The sequence below is a fragment of the Strix uralensis genome, chromosome 10 (genome assembly GCF_047716275.1).
Source record: "Strix uralensis isolate ZFMK-TIS-50842 chromosome 10, bStrUra1, whole genome shotgun sequence".
Classification (NCBI taxonomy): Eukaryota; Metazoa; Chordata; class Aves; order Strigiformes; family Strigidae; genus Strix; species Strix uralensis.
Window position 1 is genome coordinate 23,077,770 of NC_133981.1, and position 22,261 is coordinate 23,100,030.

At 36.2% G+C, this 22,261-nt stretch overlaps 1 protein-coding gene across 21 annotated transcripts in view; it reads right to left on the minus strand.

The window, feature by feature from the left end:
* Nucleotides 1–849: 849 nt before the first annotated feature.
* Nucleotides 850–22,261, minus strand: part of IQSEC1 (IQ motif and Sec7 domain ArfGEF 1) — a 356,789-nt gene continuing 335,377 nt past the window's right edge. For 16 of the 21 annotated variants that reach the window (XM_074879771.1, XM_074879775.1, XM_074879776.1 and 13 more), the window contains 7 exons: nt 21,093–21,122; nt 18,707–18,832; nt 16,925–17,024; nt 15,219–15,392; nt 14,373–14,549; nt 6,898–6,947; nt 850–5,562 (listed from right to left, as the gene is read on the minus strand). In XM_074879771.1, the coding sequence (XP_074735872.1) occupies nt 4,966–5,562; nt 6,898–6,947; nt 14,373–14,549; nt 15,219–15,392; nt 16,925–17,024; nt 18,707–18,832; nt 21,093–21,122 (1,254 nt within the window). In that variant the 3' untranslated portion in view covers nt 850–4,965. The remainder of the gene's footprint in view (nt 5,563–6,897; nt 6,948–14,372; nt 14,550–15,218; nt 15,393–16,924; nt 17,025–18,706; nt 18,833–21,092; nt 21,123–22,261) is intronic. The other 5 variants (XM_074879772.1, XM_074879781.1, XM_074879789.1 and 2 more) reach the window with 3 other exon arrangements.

Sequence of the window (22,261 nt, forward strand, 5' to 3'; positions counted from 1 at the left end):
ATAATCCCCTTAAAATCTAGGAAATGCACAAAAATAAGAACACAACCCATCATGCCACAGGTTGTTACCTAAAGTCATTGCAGGAGTGTAACATCAAAAGTTGTGAAGGCCATGTGTGGCAAATATGCCTGTGTTGTTGTCTTTCTGTGGTATAAATTAAGACACACAACAAACACACACAGCTACAAGTAGTAACGGAAAAATACTCAGTTACATCTCTTACTGAAGTATGACGATGGTTCCGTGCTGGTGGGCACACAGAAGCAATTGAGCACTCTCAAAGCTCGATCCACAGTGTGTAGGTTCCACAAGGAAATGACGGACCGCGTCCCTGGGAAGGACAAACTTCGAACACTTATGAGTTAAGGGCAGACAGTCATCTGAACATGAGCTCCTAAGGCAACGGGACAGCCAAAAGATTAACGGGATCACTTGAACATGTTTAAGGACAGGACAGCTCATGTTTAAGAAGATTCAAAATCTGGTTTTTCAACATTTGAATGTTTTGGTAAATAGGGCACCAAAAAGCCTCTTCAGCGTTACCACTCGTTGTTTACAGATTTAGGTGTTGTATTTATTGCTCTTTATGACACTTTGGAACTAAATATATTTAACTGCACCACCAAGCAAATCAAAACCTATTGAGAAGGGATGACAGTCTCCACAGTACTGACCACCATTTCCACCAACTTCTCTTTAACTTAAGATGAAGACTGAAATCTTGGCCCCTTTGAAGTGAGTGGCAGAAATCCCATTGATTCAGCAGGGCCAGGATACCATTGGAAGGAATTTCCTTCATTTCAAGTCTGAGGAGTTGAAGTTCTTGGATTACAGAAAATGAGAAACAAAGAGTTTTGAATGATTTATTTGATTTCTCCACATGATCACAGTTATAGTTTTACATCAATAGGGTCTGTTACTACTTACAAACAGAATGCATATTAAAATGAAAGCACTCCTTTCTTCCCCATAGTTACAAAAGGGGTCTCAAGCCTCCCCAGAACAGAAGCTTCTTGTAAGCGTAATGTTTTTTGAAGTCTTTAACAGTCTGCATTCAAGACCTAATTCTAACAGTTTAATACAACTCAAAGCTGATTTAAGTTCCTAGCAGGAGATAGGCAACCTCAAAGTGACTGCAGACTTATAGTAATACTAATTTACACACTATGTACAATTTAGAGAATTATCTAGTCCCTCTACTGGTCCCATTTTCACCACCCCCTTTTCTCTTTTCCAAATTTAATCTTGTTATTGGTTCCACTTTTCTTTTAAATATATACACAATAATCCATTTTGCAGGCAAGAAGTGCGATGGTATTTTACAACGGAACAGCAAAATGCATGCTTAACTGCAGAAAACACACAGCTTCATATGGAACAGCAAGTCAACATCTAGAGATTCATTGTTTAAATATCTGCTGACTGTCTCTCAGCTCATTTTATCAAGAAACAAGAGGCTTCTGCTGCATGCAGTACATGATGGGAAAATCATTCTACACTGTATGTTAGACTTGGGTTTTTTTAGCAATACAAGACGCACATTATATTAGGATGAACTTTGTTTTTTGTTTTTACATTGTTTTACATTTCATTCTTAACTTAAAAAAATAAAAACCCCAAATATATATTTGATTGTTGTCCCAGAAAAGATTTTTGTTGCCACACCTTCATTCTTTACGTTTCCCTTTCATTTTTTCAAATCAGCATTACTACTTCGCCACATCATTTATGGGAAAAGAGAAACATGGTCACTCTATGCAGTTCTGTACCAGTTTTTAATTGGCAATGGCATTTAAGAAAAAACCCTCTCAATTCTACTCCTGCCTGCAGGCTGAAAAAATTAATTTTCTTAACCACACACAGTGTTAAAGTACTATCATTTTCCTATTCTAGGCATGATCCACACTGCTCTAAAGCAACTGTTAATCAAGGACGGAGTCAGAGAGGTTATACTACAACCCTAAACAAGCAGCAAAGTTCTTAGGACTTATGCTGACACCAAGACATTTTTGTTTGTTTAAAGTACATATAAACACAGAGTCTAAAAAAAAAATAAATTGAGTCCACTGTTTCTCCTCATTGACTTGAAACAATAGTTTACAAATACTGTGCTCTTGTATGACCAGTTTTGGTTTTTAAACCAGCCGCAAAATGATGTGTGATTTTACACGTGCCACTTAATGCACCTAGAGGGTAGGCACAAGCTCTTTCCTCACATGTACATGAAATCATGTGTAAATGGCTTTTTGCATGCACGTTTGTGACATGTCCTGAACATTTAATTGATTGCACATGGAAAATCAGTGGTCAAGCATTAAAATGTGGCTTACTGTGTATGTTTAGAAGATTTATATGTAACCCTAATTTAAATGAATGAAAGGGGTTTTTAAACATAAAGCAAAGGCAGATCTGGGAGATTTAACATCTTCATTGTTAATTAACACAGCTAGTCAGATTCTCCTCTCCACTGCTACTGCATATTCTGCATTTATTCCATACACAGGCAATTTTACTTACAGTATAACTGCATCTGAAACAAGTACAGACTCCATCACTCAGTGAAGAGGAGCATTCTTACCCCTGTTTTAATTAAAAGATGCAGTTTCTGAAAGATGTTTGTACTTGAATGGTTCTTTATCTTTTCTGGAACAACCTATAAATTACAGTTAGACTCTACTATTGGTACAGATGTATGAAGAAAAGTCTACATATTGAAATATGTTATCACTTTACTTCAACTAATATCAACAGTAACACTGATATATTTTGCAAATATACAATATGTAGAGTGTAGCCTCACACTAATAACATTAGATGACATGCAGACAGTTCTACTTTCCCTTATAAGAACAGTATATTTTTTTTTTAAACTGCAAGGAACAGAGCCTCAGGGGACCCGTACGAGCCCTCTTAAGGTAAGCCGCAGAATTTAGGATAGTATGAGTGATACTTAAAAATAATAATGTAATTACTCGTTTTCTTTTTGTGAAGATAATTTAGAGAAGGAGCAGAAGGGGAAAACATATTGCACATGTGTGAAACAAACATGGACAGCTTTAAACAAAAGGCTAAACTCTAGATTGCTGTATTTGCTCTCTGTGGAGGTTAACAAAGTGCTCAGTTTGCAGTTTTGCTGGTATTGTGATATCAATGGTATGGAAGGGAAAAAATTGCTCAGCCTCTCCCCCCCCCCCCCCTCCCCCCCAAATATTAGAGATGCCATGAGCAAGCCAATATGAAAAGTCACTCTCTTGTTCTCATGTCCTCATTATTCCTGACAATTTTATTACTGTTAAATAGAAAATCAACTGGTTGTTATATTGTTACTTTTACCCATCTCACACTGGAACTTTTTGCTCATCCTCTTCAAGGTTTGCTTTTAGGCTGGTACAGTTTTGCAGTTGTGATTCCTTTGTCTCTACTGTTTAGGTGTAAAGTCCTTGCAGTGGCTCAAAATGCTGAAACTACAAAGTAGGCGCCATGTATAACTTTGTACAGGATTTTGGGATAAAAATAGTATATAAATTTGCAAATGGTTTGATTACAACACATAAGCAACAACAGCACAGCCTGTTTTTATGTGATGTCTTGCAACTAACTGGACTATGAAAGTGAGGGTTTGAGCATAAACTCAGCCTGCTGAGTGCTGGGTACTTTCAAACTAACAAATGTGATGAGTAAAAATGGTGAAGCCACTTTGTTGCTAGCACATGGCTACATGGAATTACATTTTTTGTTAATATATATATATAAAATCCCTATACTAAATTCTAAAACAAACCTTCAAGTTTTAAGAGCACTTCCACCTGGAAATGCTCTGACTAGAATTCAGCTTCATTGGGGGTAAAAATGAGAAATTATGGTAAACGGGAAACAAAGTAGCTGAGAAAGATGGAAGTTTGCCATTTTCATGTTTGAGATGAATGTTTTTGCAGTGTATACATGCACCTGTCCTAACTCTTTGTGTGTGTTTGTTAAATCATATGCATACAAAAGAAACGTGGATCATGTAAATTCACAGTTATCACAGCCTTTAAAGTGTCTAAGAATTTGAGTGACCAATGCTTGCAGATGACCACTGGTAAATGGTCATCCTACATTGCTACGGTACAATTACTGCATCTTAACGAGTTTGCTTACCTGAAATAGCAGAGCAGTTATAATACTGATTACGTATGATATTATCGTGTTAATAAAATAAGGATTTATACAAAGCAGTATCTGACTACAACATTTAAATGCTATGTTACTTGGCACATTTAGTAATGATTGCTTAGAAATCTTAGCAAGTCCGGAGGACTTTTAATGAAAATACTGAAATGTCTGAAATTGTGTCTAACGTTTCATGTTTTTGGTCTACTCTTTCATATGCTATTCATCTACTATACTGTCCTATCAAGTAAGTGGAATTCCTTGTAAAGTCTATATTGCTAGTTTTGTGGACTGAAAAAATTTCTTTCCAAGCACAAATGTTAACTATACAGTATATATATATATTTATATCTTTATATATTTATATTATATAAAGTTTACTTACGTACTTTCATCAACCATATCAGGTCTACTTATTTTTTTTTTTGCCCATTGACAATAAAAGAGCAAGAATGCAACACACGGTTCTGTATCACTTTTTTCCTTTTTTCATAGACTAAGTTTTTATTATGCATGTAAAACTGTCAAGGGATTTGGTGTAAAAGGTAGCTTTACTCATATTCAGCAAGCAGCATGTTTTCAAGGCAGTTTGGAAGTAAGAACTAACCAGATGGTAAACATCTATCGAGTAGGTAAGTAAAACCAGTATCGATTGCGCTAACTTGAATTATTTTATTTCGTAACAGAAAGCCTTTAAGCTCACACAACTCAATTAAATTGTCTAGGTAAAAACTGACGATACTATTTGTTGCTTCCTGTAAGTGCCTTTGTAACTGCGTTTAAAACTACAGTTATGAGGAGGGTCGAGATGTTCTAGACTATTGTGCTGATGCCACTGTGTTTGGGCTTAGTGCTGGCTGAAGTGGAGGGAGGTGGTGGCGGTCCGTGGTGGTGCTGGGGGTGAGCAGAGTGCCCCGGGTGCGGAGGGGGCAGCGGCGGATGAGGAGCGTGGGTGTGCTGCGCGTGGGTGTGCTGCATGTACGGAGCGTGCTGGGAGTGCGCCGCGTGCTGGGAATGGGGCCCGTGTTGGTGATACTGGTGCGCGTGCTGGATGTGCTGGGGAGGGTGGTAGTGGTGGTGGTGGTGGTAGGGCGGCGGGTTCTGCTGCAGGTGGCAGTACTGCGAATGGTGGGAGTGCACCTGGGCCTGGGTCTGCCCCTCCGCGGGCCCTGCGTGATGCATGGCGGAAGGATGCTGTGAGTGCTGCTGATGTGGGATTACTGGAGGGTGCGGAGGTTGCTGTGATGAACCAGATGGTGGATGGCCTTGGGAAGGTGGCTTTCCCCTTTTACTACCAAATAAGGAACCTAGGAGTGAGGAGGAGTTAGGCATAGTCTGGTGAGGGCGAGATGGACACTCTCGGGTTGATGTAGCTCTTCGGCGCATGTGAGGACTGCTAATGATGGACCCCTAAAAAGAAATTAATAGAAATAAAAATTAAAAAAATCTTAAAATGTTTAAAAGAAAAAGTTCACACTGACCCACAAACTCCTCCTTCAGTGTTCACATGGGTGGACTATGTTAAGAGTTCTAGGAAAAATTTTACTTCCACCTTCTCTAAGTTGCCAGGGAGGCACTCGTGCCCTTCTGGGGGTATTTTAAGCATTAAATGTTTCTCTCTCAGTACTCTGGTATCGAAAACTATGACTTTAAATAAGAAAAATGTCACGGAAGAGTAACATGACATAAGACCTAGGAGTGTGTTTTTAAAGGAAAAATACATTTTAAAATACTGTAAAAAATACCATATTTGTTTTTTTACAACAAAAAATAAAACTACATTAAATTCAACCTAAATAGTTAAACACACAGCAGCAAATGTTACAGTTACAATTCAGATTTCAAAACAGTATTTTAAACTTTTTTTTTTAATAGTAGTTTTCCACTACTATATGCCACAGTGCTGCTTCTCAAGCCTGCCTCTGAATTATGTGTTAAATGGAACCATACCATTTTTGCCACTAAGATTTCTATGTGATTGTGTTCTTCTGACCTGGGGTCCAACGTTCTCTATTATTTAGTCTGGAATAGTGTATTTAGTTTCCGGAAGTTTGGGGTTTGTATTTTTTAAAAAGAGTTATGGAACACAACAGTATTTAGGCAAAGTGTGCTAGATTTAAACTGCAATCTACCTAAAGCAAACATAAAAAAAAAAAAAAAGAGGAAAAAAAAGGAAAAAATCTGCAAGCTGAATTCAGAGACATGAACAGTATATATAAATGGTTTGAAGATGAATGAAATCTCATGAAATCCACATTGAATTCACCTATCTTAGTATTTTTTTTCCTCCCATGCCCTATCTGTGCAATTCCATGGTGTCATGACTGCATACATTTAGCAATTTAACTTGAAAATAAGCAATGGGAATGGTTGAGCATGAAAGTCAATAGTTGTAGCTAAATATCAAACAGCAAGAACAGTGTACTTTGTAACAAAGAGCAAGTGGGCTTTTAAGCTGGGACCAGACTGAAATGGTGGCAAAAGGACACATTGTATTCATTTAACCATGCTTGCAGGAACAAAGGGAACAAGGTTAGCTCAAACCAAAAATGGCATTGGTCTAAAACAAGCTGTCAGTGCTTTTTAAGCTGGAAGAATACGGAGTGAGTAGCCTAGGCATGCATTTTATTTGAGGCAGGCAGGTTATATGTTAGAAGAAAAAAGAGCAAAAAAATATGTATATAAAAGAAAGGTTTGAAATGCACATCATCACATCCAGCTAGACATCAGTAACTTCCTACTTACTTCCATATTGCTGTCTAGCGATCCTGCACTGCTGCGTCGCCCACGCTTGCCTGCCCAGGACATGCAACACCATAGATTAGAGACTGAGACAAGACCCGGGTGAAAAACAGCTGCTTTCCCTGAATCACTAGAGGAGCCTCTAAATGCAACTAGAGGGGCTGCGGGGGGGGTTAACATTGCACTGGACTGGTACAGCAGCTACTAAGGCAGAAACTTGGATTTTTAAGGCCATTTGTTCTATTAAGTTTCTGTACCTGACTACTTTTTAAGAGGCATTGTTGTTGTGAATTAACTATCATTAGCGGGGTGTGATTTTTTATTTTGTACAACTCTTAAAATACATGTAATTTTAGCATTTATGTTTAGTAGTACAGTTATGATGTTGACCAGCAACAATTTTAAATTGTTCGATTTCCTGGAATCTAATTCTCTATGAAGTTTCTTTCTTTAAAGAGACTTGTAGCGTATATATATATATATTTGTGGGGTGGTATTAATTTAAATACAAAATACTGGCATATTCTGCACTTCAGTGTAGGGCGTTGGTGAGGGGCATCAGTTTCATAATTTCATTTTCAGTTTTGAACCTCAGTGGATTTCATATAATCTTCTTTCATGAGGTTTTAAAAAAACTAAACTTAATTTTTTATCAATAAATCTGGAATCTGTCGTGACATTATGGCTAGATTTTGTTTGTTTAGCTGTGCAGTGCTTTATCTAGAAGTATGATGATTTGTTCTCCAGTATTCTCAAATTGCCAAAGATATTTGCCTAAAACTACACATGAAACACCAGACTGTTTGCCTAAAGAGCCAGAATACGTCAGTGGCTATATATAGGACACAGGATCCCAGATTTTCTCTCTCATTTCACAGGAGAGAAAATAGCATATGGCTGCAGGGGAAATAAATATTTTTTAAAAGACAGCTTGGTGAGCATTGCTTTGCAAAGTTTCAAATACTTCACTGGCAGGATGTGTAAAGAAAGCTAACCTTTGAAGAGTGGTCAGGTTCTCAAAGCTTCTCTAAAATCTGCATGTTTTTATAAACCTACATTTTCTCAATGCTTTCTCCTTTCTTTCCTGCGAGGCCAAATACCAATCTCCACTCTGCATTAGTACATTGCTGTCTTCAGAATCTTTAACAGGTGGTTTTGGAGAGGAAAGTGAACATTTCAGCATGACCGAACCTACAAGCCACATCTTTAGAAGCCCAAAAGGCACATGGTATGAGAGCTAAAGAGAACTTCGGGACTGTAAGTGGGACTCCACAGTGATTCCTGGGAGGTTCACCCTTATTTCTTGACATACCCTCTCACAGACCAGTTCAGACTACCTGTAAGTCTCATACGATCAGCATGAGCTAAAAATACCACCTATTGGATCCATAAGCATAACTCTGACCTGGTTGGTCATGGGGTGCCGCCCTGCAACATGAGTTTCTCGTAAGAGCAACAGTTCTGTTTAGACTACTGTACCATTTCCCCCTCTCTCATTATCACCAAGAGTCACTCCCCAGTATAAATCCCTCTACATCGATATTAAATTGAGGGGAAGGCGCATTTGTGGTCAAGGTGTTGGAAATTTGAACAATTCCCCTAGACAGGCTCTTTGTCAAAAGCTTGGTGGTTCATCCCTTGCTGCAGTTTTAGCCTCATCAAAACCCTAAATGCTATCTTATGAACCCTCCAAGAAAAACTGGGTTTGATAATCCCTTATTTTTACTTCTCATCAGGCTTTGATATTTTTCTGCTCTGCTAAGGGGATTAGTATTGATTAACACTCAAATCATCTTGCTTGCTGATACAAAACACAGATGAAGATAGCCATCTCTTAGCGGTCAGTATTGCAAATAAGACTGACAGCTGCCACAAGTCATTAAATGTGGCCAAAAATGAAGGAAAACAGGAAAATCTAATGCCTTTTGCATATGGCGAAGTCTCTTAATAAAATAACCATGAACACGGTATATACACAGTATATATGGACAGAAAGAGACAGATGGATTTTTGCTTAGAATAACTTCAGGGTACAGTAGTACTAGCAAAGCCAAGAACAAACAGAAAATCCTCCTTAAAATGCCTGTGATTTCCCTCAGATAAGCACTATCACAATAAAGAGCGCTTTGTTCATTTTCTTAATAACAAATCGAACCCAATTCTGTATTGACCTACAGTGTGATATGAAAGCTATTAAGTAAATCCTCTAGAGCATTCCCCCTGCCAATGTGTGTTTATACAATACTGTTCTCTGGTTTTGAGATGGCATCCCATCTCAAAAATGCTTCCCTAGAGCTGCAGCATTCAAATGCATTTCAGGAAAATGGCGACTCTTGACTAGAATCGTATGTAAGCGTAACTCTGTACTCGCATAATAATTAGCAGCTGTGATATAAAGCAAGGTGGTATTTATCAAATCTGAAGACCAGTTTTGCTTAATATATTCTGATCCACTTAAAATTTTTAAGGATGTTACTTAGAGTGGTTTTAAATTTATTTTTATAAAACTAAATTTCAGTTAATTTAATTTTTTCTGATTCATTCCAACAATTCATTGACATTAGATATGAATATTCTTGGTAAGAAATATCTTTAACTTATGTAAGTACAATATGTCCCATATATGTACATGCATTACATGGGACTAAGAATATTTCAAATTTATAGTGTAAATATTAAGTGATCAAAATATTTCTACAAACTTAAACATTCCAAAAGAAAATACAGTTTCATTAATAAAAATCCATTCTACCTTGCAGAAATTGATCTCACAGATGTGCAGATCATGACAGTAAGTGTAAATATTTCTCACTGCTACCCTGTGTTTCTTGAAACTCTGTTCTATGCCAGTGAGATACATTGATATCTAAACAATGTATTATGTCTTGGGGAAAAAAAGTTTGGAAAAAAGTTCTAAATTAAGGTTTTGGTAAAGCAAACTAATGCAGCAGCTCTTACAATGATGAACTGTTGTACTAGCCTCCAAAGGCTGTGAAACTGATACTCCCCGCAGCAGCAGCAGCATGTGTAACCATCTAGCTGCTGATCTGATAGGTATTACCCAACCTGATTTGCTCAGAATGATCTAAACAATATCCTCTAATCATTAATTTAGAAACAACTTTCCAGGGTGAAAAGACTCTCTGTAACCTTCATATTTTCATCCCGTTTTCTGGGTGAAACAGGTATAGCCTTAGGATCCACACCAGTTGCGAATATAGTTTCTTGGCATCTTTAAACAGAATAATAGATATAACAATATAATAATAATATTCCTAAAATACTGATTAAGTCCCAGGAGATGAGAAAACTGCATAACCACACCTCGCCTTGCTAAACTCCTCTTTCACTGGAAAAGCAACCAATGTCTCTTCCATAGGACAGAAAAGTTGTTGATACAAAGGTGTTTTTATATAGTGTGGGGTGTCTTTGTACAACATACTTGTAAAATGGTTTGGTATTAACATACACATATCACAAGAGACTTCATTCATACAAATCTGTTTTATTTAAAAATATCAATAAATTCTATCATGCCCATTAACTGTTGCTATTCCATCGAAGAATAGGAAATATAACAACAGTGACAAGGGAAGAGACAGGGAAAATCTCTCCCTGCTTGGAAAGCTCTGCTAATAAGGGAGAAAAAGACTACTAGTATCCTCTGACCTATATAGTGCACCAAAATCCAGGGGAGAGGAAGGAGGTGGTCACCTACTAACCCTGTCTGCATCAGATGAGGGAGGAGCCACAGGACTGCACCGTCCCACCACAGATTGATTCAGCAGACGAAGGGATTCTGTAATTGCATGAACTCAAAGAGTCTTGTTAAGGGGATTATGATGTCGAGAAGTTTCACAATCTTTTTCATTGCAGTTTGGAATATAGGAAATTTTTAAAAATACATGATGAAATTGTTAAAAAAATAAAAATTTAAAAAAGTTAAAGGTTGACCACTGAGATTTTTATATGCAATACACAAATAGAATTATTTTAATTCTGGAACTACTTTATGTTTTTGGCTTGGGTTTGTTTTTGTTCTTTTTAAAGTAGTCTCGCCTGTGATTGTTTGGAGATAGCTCAGGAGATTATCAGACAAGCACAACTTATATTAACAGTAACCATTATACCATCCTGCACTTCTTTGCAGATTCTAATATTACATAGGTATGCCAGTTGTATATTACCAAGGCAAATCATAAAACTACATTTTTTTAAACCAGTGCAGTGTGTAAATATTTTTCCCCCCTTACAGGTTATGGATGGGGGGAATAAAGCTTGATTTCCACAGGTGCTCACCACTGTAAACTCCATGTGAAAGCACTGGTCCTCCAGCAACTCAGAGTCACTGGAATTCAGATTGACTAGCCTAAAATCAGTCAAGAAACCTGCGAGAGATACAGAATCAGAAACGCACCAGTCCAATCCTCCATGCTTGCTTTAGCAACCAAACATTCTTCCCATGTACTAATGGCCATGATGGGACTTCACACCTTTCACATCTTTCTGTAAACCTACTTATCATGTAATTGTATATGGAGTAAGCTGTGAAATGTCCAAAATTCTTTCTGAACCTATAAAACTCAGCTTTAACTGCATTAAAACTTGTGTCTTCTAATATTTTTATGTAAATTAAGAATTTCTAAGGTCTGAGACAAATAAATTCAGTTCTTCCTTGACTATAGCTCAAGAATGTGTAATAAAAATGGTATCTTTTGAGAAAAATAAAGCGTTAAATACTTTTGACATTTCTACATCTTGGAACAGTTGGTTACTACATTCTGATTTTTATTCCATGGAAAGAATTGACAATCCACAATGAACAATACTATCTTTAAAATTAAGAGACCCTCGTGCACATACTTTTTGCAATTATGACTTAAGCTATGGTGGCAAATGCACGGAAGAACAACCATCAGGAAATGATTCCTGACAGAGAAATCTTGCCTTTCGTTACTGTTTACAGCTTAGGAGTCAGAATCATTCAGGGTATCAACATTCATTAGATCTAAGCAGCTTATGAATTGTCACTCTTTTCCAAGAGAGAAATTTAAAGTCACTTTCCACAGCCACCATTTACTACTGCAGTATCTGGTAGAGAGTAATGGACTGTTTTCTTAAATAGTTTTGTCATATACCCGTGCAACCAAAATGCTGTTCAATCAAGATTTCCCCTTCACTGAATAACTATTTTAAAATTTTCAATTTGTTTTTGCAATGTTCATTGGACAATTATCTGCCTTACTGCATAAATATGCAACCAGGCAATCTTCTCATGTTTATTAGATTTATTTCTGTTTAAATGTAGAACGGAACTCTCTAAAAATCCACTTTCATCATGCCTTTTCCTACAGAAAGACACACGTCCACGCACAGTCCCACTGTTCTTGTTCCTCCTCCTTTTTGATTCTGTGTTTCATGCACAAAAAGAACTGAGACAACCTAACTCAGTATTGCTTTACAAAAGCAATTTAGTACGGGATAATCACTGGGATGCAGTATCTTGCTAACTGAAAGAGATTTATATGTTTTTCTATGGATCATCTGTCCCATATTAAAACAAAATCAGCCCCACATGCAAGCTATTCACTGAGAAAAGCCAGAAAAGACATGTATAATCTCATTAAAATTACATCAAATAACAAAGCAAATAACAGGTATGTAATTTCTCAAGTCAGTTGCACTGCACAAGACCAAACAGAAACTCTCCATAATTCTCAACTCATTCAGGTTAAAATTAAGTTTAGTTGGGTTTAACAAACTCATTGATAAACCCTGCAGTCTGTGAGTGATTTTTACTTTTTATTATGGAAAAAAATTATTTTCGATAATAAGCATGCCAATTGTAGGCATGCCCTGTTGAAACATGGAATGTTTTCATGATTATAAATACTTGTTTATTGCACAAAACCCATAACATGAATTTAAATACATGGCAATGTTTGAAAGACAAGGATGAAAATTTCCTATGGGATGAAAAAAATTAATCGGAAATCGTGTTTATGGGTACAGATACCCACTGAACTCACATATTCAACAATATGGTAGTTCTCATTCTAATGAAATAAACACAAAACAACAAAAAAGGATGATGGAAGTATCCTCAAATCAGAGATAATAGTGGTGAAGACTAGTGGCTTGATCTAAAATCCATTGAAGCCAATCAAGCACCAGTATTCAACTTCAGCCTGATTTTGGATCAAGGTCCTAGTCCTTCTTAATGAAGCAAATGGACATATGAGTATGAAAGCCTAAACAGAGAACAAAATAATTGAAAGAGCTCACTCTCTACATATTTGTATGCGCATACATATACCCACAAAACACAGGCTGTAATTTCAGTTTACAACAATTTTATTCATTGTAGCATAGCTAAAATCTCTTCTTTAGTTAAAAAAAGGAAAAAGATGAGTACTGTCTACTACCAAAGATATACATAGTATTGAAATTATGACTATACTGTAAATCATCACTGCAATTAAAAGAACAAATCAGAGTATGTAACACAGACTATGAACTAAAAAAAAATAATTAAAAATGTATCTATGTATAGTTGCTACTATCCCCAGAAGTACTTTCTGAATAGTGGGCATGGTGTTCAGATATGACTTCTTGTAAATGACAGGAATCATGTTTAACACAGGTTACTGCCCACGGTAGCCTGTATTGCATGGGTATGCCAGCTGTGTATTACCAAGGTAAACCGTAAAATAAAAACATACCAAACTTCCCCTGGCTTTTCTTTGGCTAAAAAATCACACCACCACTCCTTTCTAGTCTTTGGCTATATTAATCAGTTAATATATCTTAAGACACATCACTGGTTTTGTGGGATATCAGTATTCTTGTCCACTAGAGCTTGCTTTATTATATTTGCAATAGTATTTCACAACAACCTCTTCTGCAAGAATTGGGAACTATACCTTGAGTTACAAAACAGTAAAAGAGCATCAGGGACACACTGCATCTGAATTACATAGCTCTAGGCAGAATTTAGTAGGGCTTCACTCAATTTCATTCATCAGTGTGGTAACACAGGTACACTTGAGCACAAAATGCACAGAAAGCGGTCATTACACAAAGACCAGTTTCTTTTCTTGTCTTTCTAAGCCTATCGTATGAAGGGGAAGAAGCAAAGGGGAAGAAAAAAAGAAAGGAAAACTAAGTGGGTTACTCCTATTACAAGTCAACCATTTTTTTAATAAAACACTTACAATTTTTCCTCTGTCTTCACTCTCCTTTAAAAGTATATATAGCAATCTACAACGGTTTAAATGCTTTCAAATAGTGGTTGCTTAATAGAACAAGGGTGAAAAACAAACAGAAATTAAACGCGAACTATGGAAGAGGAGCTATTGAAAATGCTTGAAGTTTCAGTATTACTGGTTCTGGAAGCCCACTGAGAGCTGGGCTTTACAGGCATCGTTCACGCATCTTTGCATGCACGGGTCAGAGCAAGGAAATAAGGCAGTGCCTACCTGCTTCAGACAGGTCTCGGAGGGAGCTGCTCAGTGCGCTTCTTTTCAGCCCCTCCCCAGTAGCATAGCTGTCATCCAGGCAAGCTCTGTTCAGCGTCCCATTGCCAGAATCTTTTTTCAGGCTGGAGCATTGAGACATGCTTGGACGCACCACACCCTTCTGTTTTTCTAGCTCAGCTGAAACAAAGAGAATTAATTGATATTTATTGACTATAATGAAGGACATGGTAACAACACAACCTCTGTATGTGATCACATATTACTGTGAATAATAGGTAAGAGGTCATTCTGGCACTGTTAAATGCCAGAGAGAAGCTTCACTCCTGTACTAACAGCTTTATGCTACAGCATAGAGGATGAAAGGCTATTCCTCTTTTGGAAAAACAGAAGATAAAATTCCGTGTTTAGACACTTGTGTAACTTCCAGCAAAATATATCAATTTGTACTACGGCTACCTAATTGAGACAAGACGGGAATATCAAGATGGAAATGAAGAAAAATTCAGTGAAACTTATTTGAAGGGCCATCACTGAGAATTTCAGTGATGTAAATTAACCCTAAAATTCTTACTGTAATTTATACTACAAATTACAAATCCAACTCTCCTCTGTCCATTGCTATTGGCAGTTTGTCCAGGCTAAACTTCCACTGTAGCTACACTGCAGTAAATAATAGTCAATGAACTCAGCTGGGGCTTAAGATGTCATTGGGTTTTTCCTCTTTCTGTAATCAAAGCCATGCAAAAACCCCACGTTATTTTGAACTTTTAAAGAGTTCTAATGGGTTATACACATATTCAAGATTTTCTTATTTTGATTAGCTTGAAAATGCTCTATTATATGTACCTTTGTACTTACACTCTATTCTGTGCTTTTCCATTTCTTGAACCTCTGCAATTGATTCCCTCAAATCGTCTGTAAACTTCTTCCTGTCCTGAGGATTTGGTGCATTGAAATTTATCAGTACTTTGATATCTGCTCCTGGAACAGCTGACGTGAGCCGAATACCATTGGGATAATCTAGAAGAAAGAGTCAAGAAAAACTAAGCTCTGAATATTCCAATTACTTTCCTTTTATAAAAAAAACCCAAACCAAAAACCTAAAGGCTTTTTACTAGTATTACCATACGGGGGACAAAGTCAGAGAAATAAAAGTCTAAAGGCACAGAATTAGAATGAAAATCCCTAAGACACATTGGAACTGCTTAACTGTCAAGATACCGAATAAATATTGAAAGATAGTCTTTATGCAGCTGTTACACTTAAGGTACAATGTCAAATATAAAAGAAAAATCCAAGAAAAAAAACAGAAAAATTAAGGGGATAGTTTTTGTTTCATGGAACACGTCCCATTACCTACCTTACTCAATTGTGACCAAAGTTTTGCTGAGTAAAGACTTTTTGAAACATCTCAAGTACTAGAAACTGTCTTATACTTGTAACTTAATTTTTGCAGGAAGACAAACACGCTAGCATGTACAGCTTTTAGTATTTCCTATTAAGTTGTGTTCCCTGGACAACAAACATACTTTCCTTTTTCTTTTTTTTTTAAAGAAAGTTACAATTATCTGTGAAATTACATACTGAGGAAGTAAAAGGGGTGGGTTGTGTGTGTCCCACTTTTGGCCCATATTATGGACATCTTCACAATAAAAGGTAGATTTATAGATTTTATATATAAGCTCTACAAACTCTTCCCTTTTGAAATCTCCAGATGCTTTGACTCAACACAGAGACTTCTTTTGAGCGAGATGAGCACTGGAGCACATTCTCAAGGACAAGCAAAAACTAAGAGCCTTCCACAACAGAAAAGCACAGAAACTACTGAATGTCACACTGAACTGTATCCAGTTTATGATGAAGGTCAAGGTTTGGTTTACAAACCATGAAGTCAGGTCAAATAGACTGTCTCCCTACGTACTGTACAAACAACTGTGCTCTGCTACGTTATTACTGATGCTGCCTCTGGGCTTAAAATCAGGACATAGCAAACTATTTGCTTTTTGTCTGCTAAGTCTAAGCTTGACAAATTTTAATGATAAAAAGAATATCGGATTGATGCAGATAACAATTGACATAAAAGGTGGCAGAAAATATAAACTTTAATCCAGAATCTCTGCTTTGTATTTGTATTTGAATAAGTACACGTTACCTAGGCACAAAGTTAAGATATAAATCAGGAAAATAAATTAAATAGTGCTTTGAATTACACATATCATTATAGTAGTAATTATTTATTATCATACATTCAGTTCCAGCTAACTGTACCACTGACTCAGCAACAGATATATTTGTTTCTTTACAAATGTTTTATTCTTTACAAGTATTCACAAACAACAGATTTGGCTCCTGACTACAACCACAAAAATCTAACAGCAGTCTTGCTGCTTCTCATGCTGATACCATCTTGTTTTAAACTTTAGGGCTAAGGTAAATTCAGAGCAATTTTATTCCTAAATTCAGAATCAAGTCCTGTCCATCCCTTTCACTCACACGATTTTTTATTTTATTTATAAATAAAACGGTCATCTAAAAAGAGAGGAAAGACTTACACTGGTTCTCAAAAAGAAGAACTTGCATTCCATAGAGGGAAAATGACTGTCGAAAACTGTATGTAACTGAGTTCTTCTTCTTTTGAAAAATCTTGGTCACCTGAAAGTCATCAAATAAACAAAATGAAATAACACTTTTACCATATGTGTTCGTGGAAAATTATTGTTCTTAAGAATTAGCATACGAGAAAACATTTTATGCCAAAGAAAGCTATAATCTGCCAAAAAATACGAACTTCCAATTTTTTCCTTTTCTCCTCTTTTGGAACTAATGTATTTAATCTACTAGTACAGAAAAAACAAAGCATTGAAGCATTGGTATCTCTTAACCAGAAGGTTCAATGTTTTATCCAGATACAATGCCTTTGTGTTCTCTATTCTCCAGAACTCTACTTCTTGAAATTCCAGAAAGAAAAAAACCCTGCATCCTTATTGTGCACTGTACAAGACAGCAAAAACGTAAATATGTTTAAAACATCCTTTTTAAAAAACTTAGCTACTACCACATGCTTTTTTCTTAGTCTGACTACAGACAGGACATGCCTATGGACCTCTCCACACAAGTTTAATTCTTAGCCCTTATTCTCACGTGCTGTGACCTTCCAAATCCTCTTCACTTCTGTGCAGCTCCAAATACTGTCTAACACTACCTCATTCAATGATGCCCTGTTTTCCCTACGATTTGTACAGCACCTATCGCAACAAAAACTCCAAGTCTATGGAAACCTTTAATTTTTGCTACCATAGCAGTAACATACTACTACTTACTGTCAATTTTGGGGTTCTCCTAAGGTCTGAATGCAACCACTATTTCTCTTTATAACCAAGAGGTTTATTTTTACTAGTTCTTTCTAATTTTAACTTTTGGTGCTGACAAATTCAGTCTATGTTACTCCCAAATCAGTTTGATAAAACTACTGACATCTGAGTAAATAAAAAACAACAGAAAACTTGCAACCTGCAGATGAGAATGTTCCATCATTTTACACCCAAGCTCATCTTTATAACTAGGAGGTTATACTCACAGTCAAAAGGATTAATTTTTTAATTTATTTACTTCCTGCTTTTGAGGTCTGAAGGTATGCAAAAATTACACACAATAAAATTGTGCATCTGAAGTGCGCCTTTTTTTAACAAAACATGAAATAATTAGTTTATTTCTTAGTTCTCAGGGAACAGACAAATACATTCCAAATGGGGTGCAACAATTTTTCCTATTTTTAAGAATAAATCAACCAAATAATTCCAAGCTGTCACTAGATTCATATGTCTTGTTTTTCAAAAGACTGAGTCAGGTTAAATGCACACTAAAAAGTAAAGTCAACTGTAAAATGTATTTCAACATATCCTTTTCCTATTTCAATGAATAAACATATCAGATTCATAGAACATTTAAAGAATACAAAGTAGTATGTAATTTTGTTTTTCCAGAAGTAACTTGAATTTATTATTCATGGAATACAAAATGTCTCCGGTTGCTCATTAGGGAAATGGGTAAACTGGAGATAATTTTTGTTCTTTATAGTAAAAGCTATTGCACCAAAGTACTTTCTTACAATAGTGTAGTAACCAATAAAAGGCTTCAGTTTAAAAGCAAATTATAGATAATGAAGAAAATAAAGAAAATTTAAATCTTAATCATCCCAAGATTGTTGGAGTGCAGAGTGATAGGTAATAGATATTTATTTTTAGGAATGCTCATGCACTTAACTGCCACTGATTTCATGGGGACAGGCGTTTCTGAATACCTCACTAGAAGTCTATCCACCTGAAAATACATACCACAAGAAGATCATTAAATAAAAATATTTCTCGCTGGTGCAATCCAAGCTTCTGAGGTTTATTTGGATCTGGAACTTCAAACAGCCTACAGTAGCAAACAAGCCTCCGGTGGGGTAGAGAGAGGACCTATGATAATACAAAAGTTCATGGTTAATATAGCAATATTTAGACAAGAAAGAGCATCTTTCATACCCAGAGTCTTTTTTTGAATATTACAAATATTTTTACCTCTAAGCCCATTAGATTTTTTCATCAAAGGACCAACAACAGAAGAATAAAGATTTATATGCCACAAACTTGCATGACATTCAAACTTCATCAAAGTTTTTATATAAAACATTCTCTAACAGCTTGCATTCTGTATATGGATGCCAATGAAAGTTTTACTGGGGATAGTTTTGCTCTATGAAACGATAAAACCTTGAAAGAGCTTAAGATTAAGCAAGTGGGAGCTCAAAGCAAAGGATGTTTGCTTTCCTGAGCATTTTTACATATCTTTATTAGAAGAAAGGATGCAAAGCAACTTTAGCTTTTGTGAGATGGATACACTGATGTTGTAGATTACTTTTTGTCAGCCACTGAGTTAATTCAATTTGTTCATTTCCTAATACCAAGGAAATGGTGACGTCAGGAAAAAGTAAATGCATTTCTGGCTTATTTTCTCAAGCTGGCAAGAAAACCAAGAATAATTTTCCATTTTCTGATTTGAAATGCCTGCTGGAGCTATCTCCGAAGCTGCTGTTTTCAACCTAGTGAGACTTAATTTCTTTCAAATGATATCATCTTGTCAACAATATTAAAAGAAATGCCTTAAACTTTTAAAACTTGAAGTAGAGAATATTCTTTGGTAATAGACATATATTTCATTTATAAACTATACTTCTTTATAATTCCTGGTTCTGCATGGGATTTATTAGGCAAGACTGTTAATGCTACTCCTGCCTCTACATGAACAGGGCGGGTGGAGAGGGGGAAAAATTGGGGAAAAAGAGAGTTCAGGATTCACTGTCTGCCCTTGTTCCTGGTTGGTTATCAAGTCATTTGGCGAGATACCAGTTTTTCCCCAAAATTGAATGATATCTGTACTGAATGATAAAATGCTAAGCAGTTATCTGTGGCATTAGCTTAATTACCCTCCCTGAACTTCTAAGGATTTAAGAAAAAATCTGACATGTTCTAAAGGAGCCAGTGTGGTGAAGAATGGTTTCTATTTTCAGGCTATTCTGGTAACTGAACAGCTTACATGGCTTCTCAGTGAAAAGTGGCAGGAATAAATGTTACATATTCTCATTCTCTCCCACCTCCAGACTTAGTTTCCCCAGCACATGGCAGTCTGAGGTTTGCTAGAGCAAGGTAACAAAACCCAAGGGTTGTCACTGAGCCTATGAACCTGCAAACAATTACAGTGAGCTCTGGTATTGAAATTTAACTCTAGACAATGCTTTTGCTCATAGCAGTGGATGATGCGGTAAAATTCCCTTACACCATATTTTATAAAGGTCACATCTTTCAGTTTGTTTTTACAGTCCATTGGTACTGCTAGACATGCATCCCTGAAACAACGACAGGTACTTCACTTCAGAATATGAAGCCAGCTTTGCATGATTTTAATTGGTTATACAGAAAAAGCAAAAAATAGAAGACTGAAAAAACACATGAAAGTTTAAAGTTCCTTCTCTGGATTGTCCTAAGTGAAGACGCTAATGCAGAGTGCAGTTATAATTGAGAACAACAAAAAATCATTAAGATCAAATTTGTATGAGGTAATCAGATTTCAGAGCACTACGTGCACTCTTCTGCCATGAGGTGGTTTCTTTGTTCAAAACTACTAGTAATAATGTTGTTATGAAATTAAAGTAAGTGGAACACTACATTAAATGAATAGTTTTAGAAATATTACTGAATATGCCTATAACTTAAATCTAGAATCAATATTTTCTCCGTTCATCTACTTTTCAGAAGAGAACTTTTGAATTAACTGCCAACATCTTTCTAGAGTGTCATTCAATGCTGAAACGGATCAGGAGGAATAAACACACCAGGGCCCAGGTGGAAAGGTGAGGTGCAAGTGTAATTTTACTTATTTGTTTATTCATTACTGGCTGTCTAATTTCTACATTGATAATGGCATTTGAAATGCATAAAAAGTGTACTGAAAAAAGGTCTAGAAAACTCTTGACAATACATTAAGCAATCTCTGGGAAATATATTTTTAAGGAAGTCTTTATACTTTGGAGAGTTATTACTACAATAGGAAAATTTTGCTTGAAAGAAGCCCAATTTTTAAAAAAGTTAAAATGTAATAGAATGCATTATTGCCAGTTTAAGAAAATGCTGCCAGTTAAAATGACTATAAATTTTGAAGGAGTATGAGAGAAATACCTACACAACCAAGTCCATGATGCAGAGATCCAATCTACAGTAGAAAGACATATACAAGTTCATTAAACTTCAGAGAAACACAGTACTGTATCATAGCAAGTAAATACGTCACGGTCTTACTATGACTAAATGCCTATAAAGTAAAAACAAATATTTCTATCAATAAAGACTGTTGGCCTTTTCCTAAATTTTCTTTCACACAGTTAAAAAGTCTCTCAGCAGAAGAATCCTTGAACCTAGGACTCCATTGAGGGCATTGTTTTCTTAATCCCATTTAATTTACAAGGTCAGGATTAGTTTTAGGATTTGAATTGTCAGATGCCTGAATAAAAAAGAACCATGAAAAAAAACCATCTCCCACAGAAGCCTATATAGAAACCTAAATCCCCAAACAATTATGGAAAAGAAGTTTCATATGAAAGCGTAAGTGACTGTCAAATACTGACTTTAGAATATTTATTTCCCTTCTCAAATATATGTAAAAGCTTTTATTAAGGACATTTTTCTTTCTCTCTCCTCTGCTTCTTCCAAGAGATCTCCTCAATATTTCCTTACTGGGAAACAAAGTAAATCTGATTTTTAAATTTTTTTTTTTTGGTGGTCCCTGATTCTCCTTCCCCCTCACACGTTGCGGCTTGTCTGAGAAGAGATGACAATTCAAAGCTCTTTAAAAGTAATAGGGAGAATCCTGAGATCCATGCTCTTTTTCTTAGTAAAAGATCCCCCATCCCATCAGTCCCTGCTGCACTGAAGTTCCCCAGAACTGATAAAAAAATGATGTAGGACATCAAAAACATGCAAGTCTAGGTTTTTTTTGGCTTTGTTCTGGGCTTCCTTTGAGACTACTAACATGAAGATTTTCAGAATATGACTCTAGGACTTGAATTCAGGAAGGCTGTGTATCCACTGTCCCTCTCCACATTAAATACCACTGTTAGCATGTCAAATATTGGTCTTAATATCTCTGTGTTCACTCAGCTCCTAAAACAAAGGGGAAAATGGTGTGGCCTTCCTTTTCTCTCTCCTTTTCCAGCAGATGCTTTAAAGATTAATTTATATAGCAAAGTATTTCAGGATTTTTCCCACAACAAAGCAAGGGGTATCTGAATGCTCAAACCCAGCATTAGAATCCCTGGGACCTGATCTCCAGATAAGTTCTGAGACAAAATGACA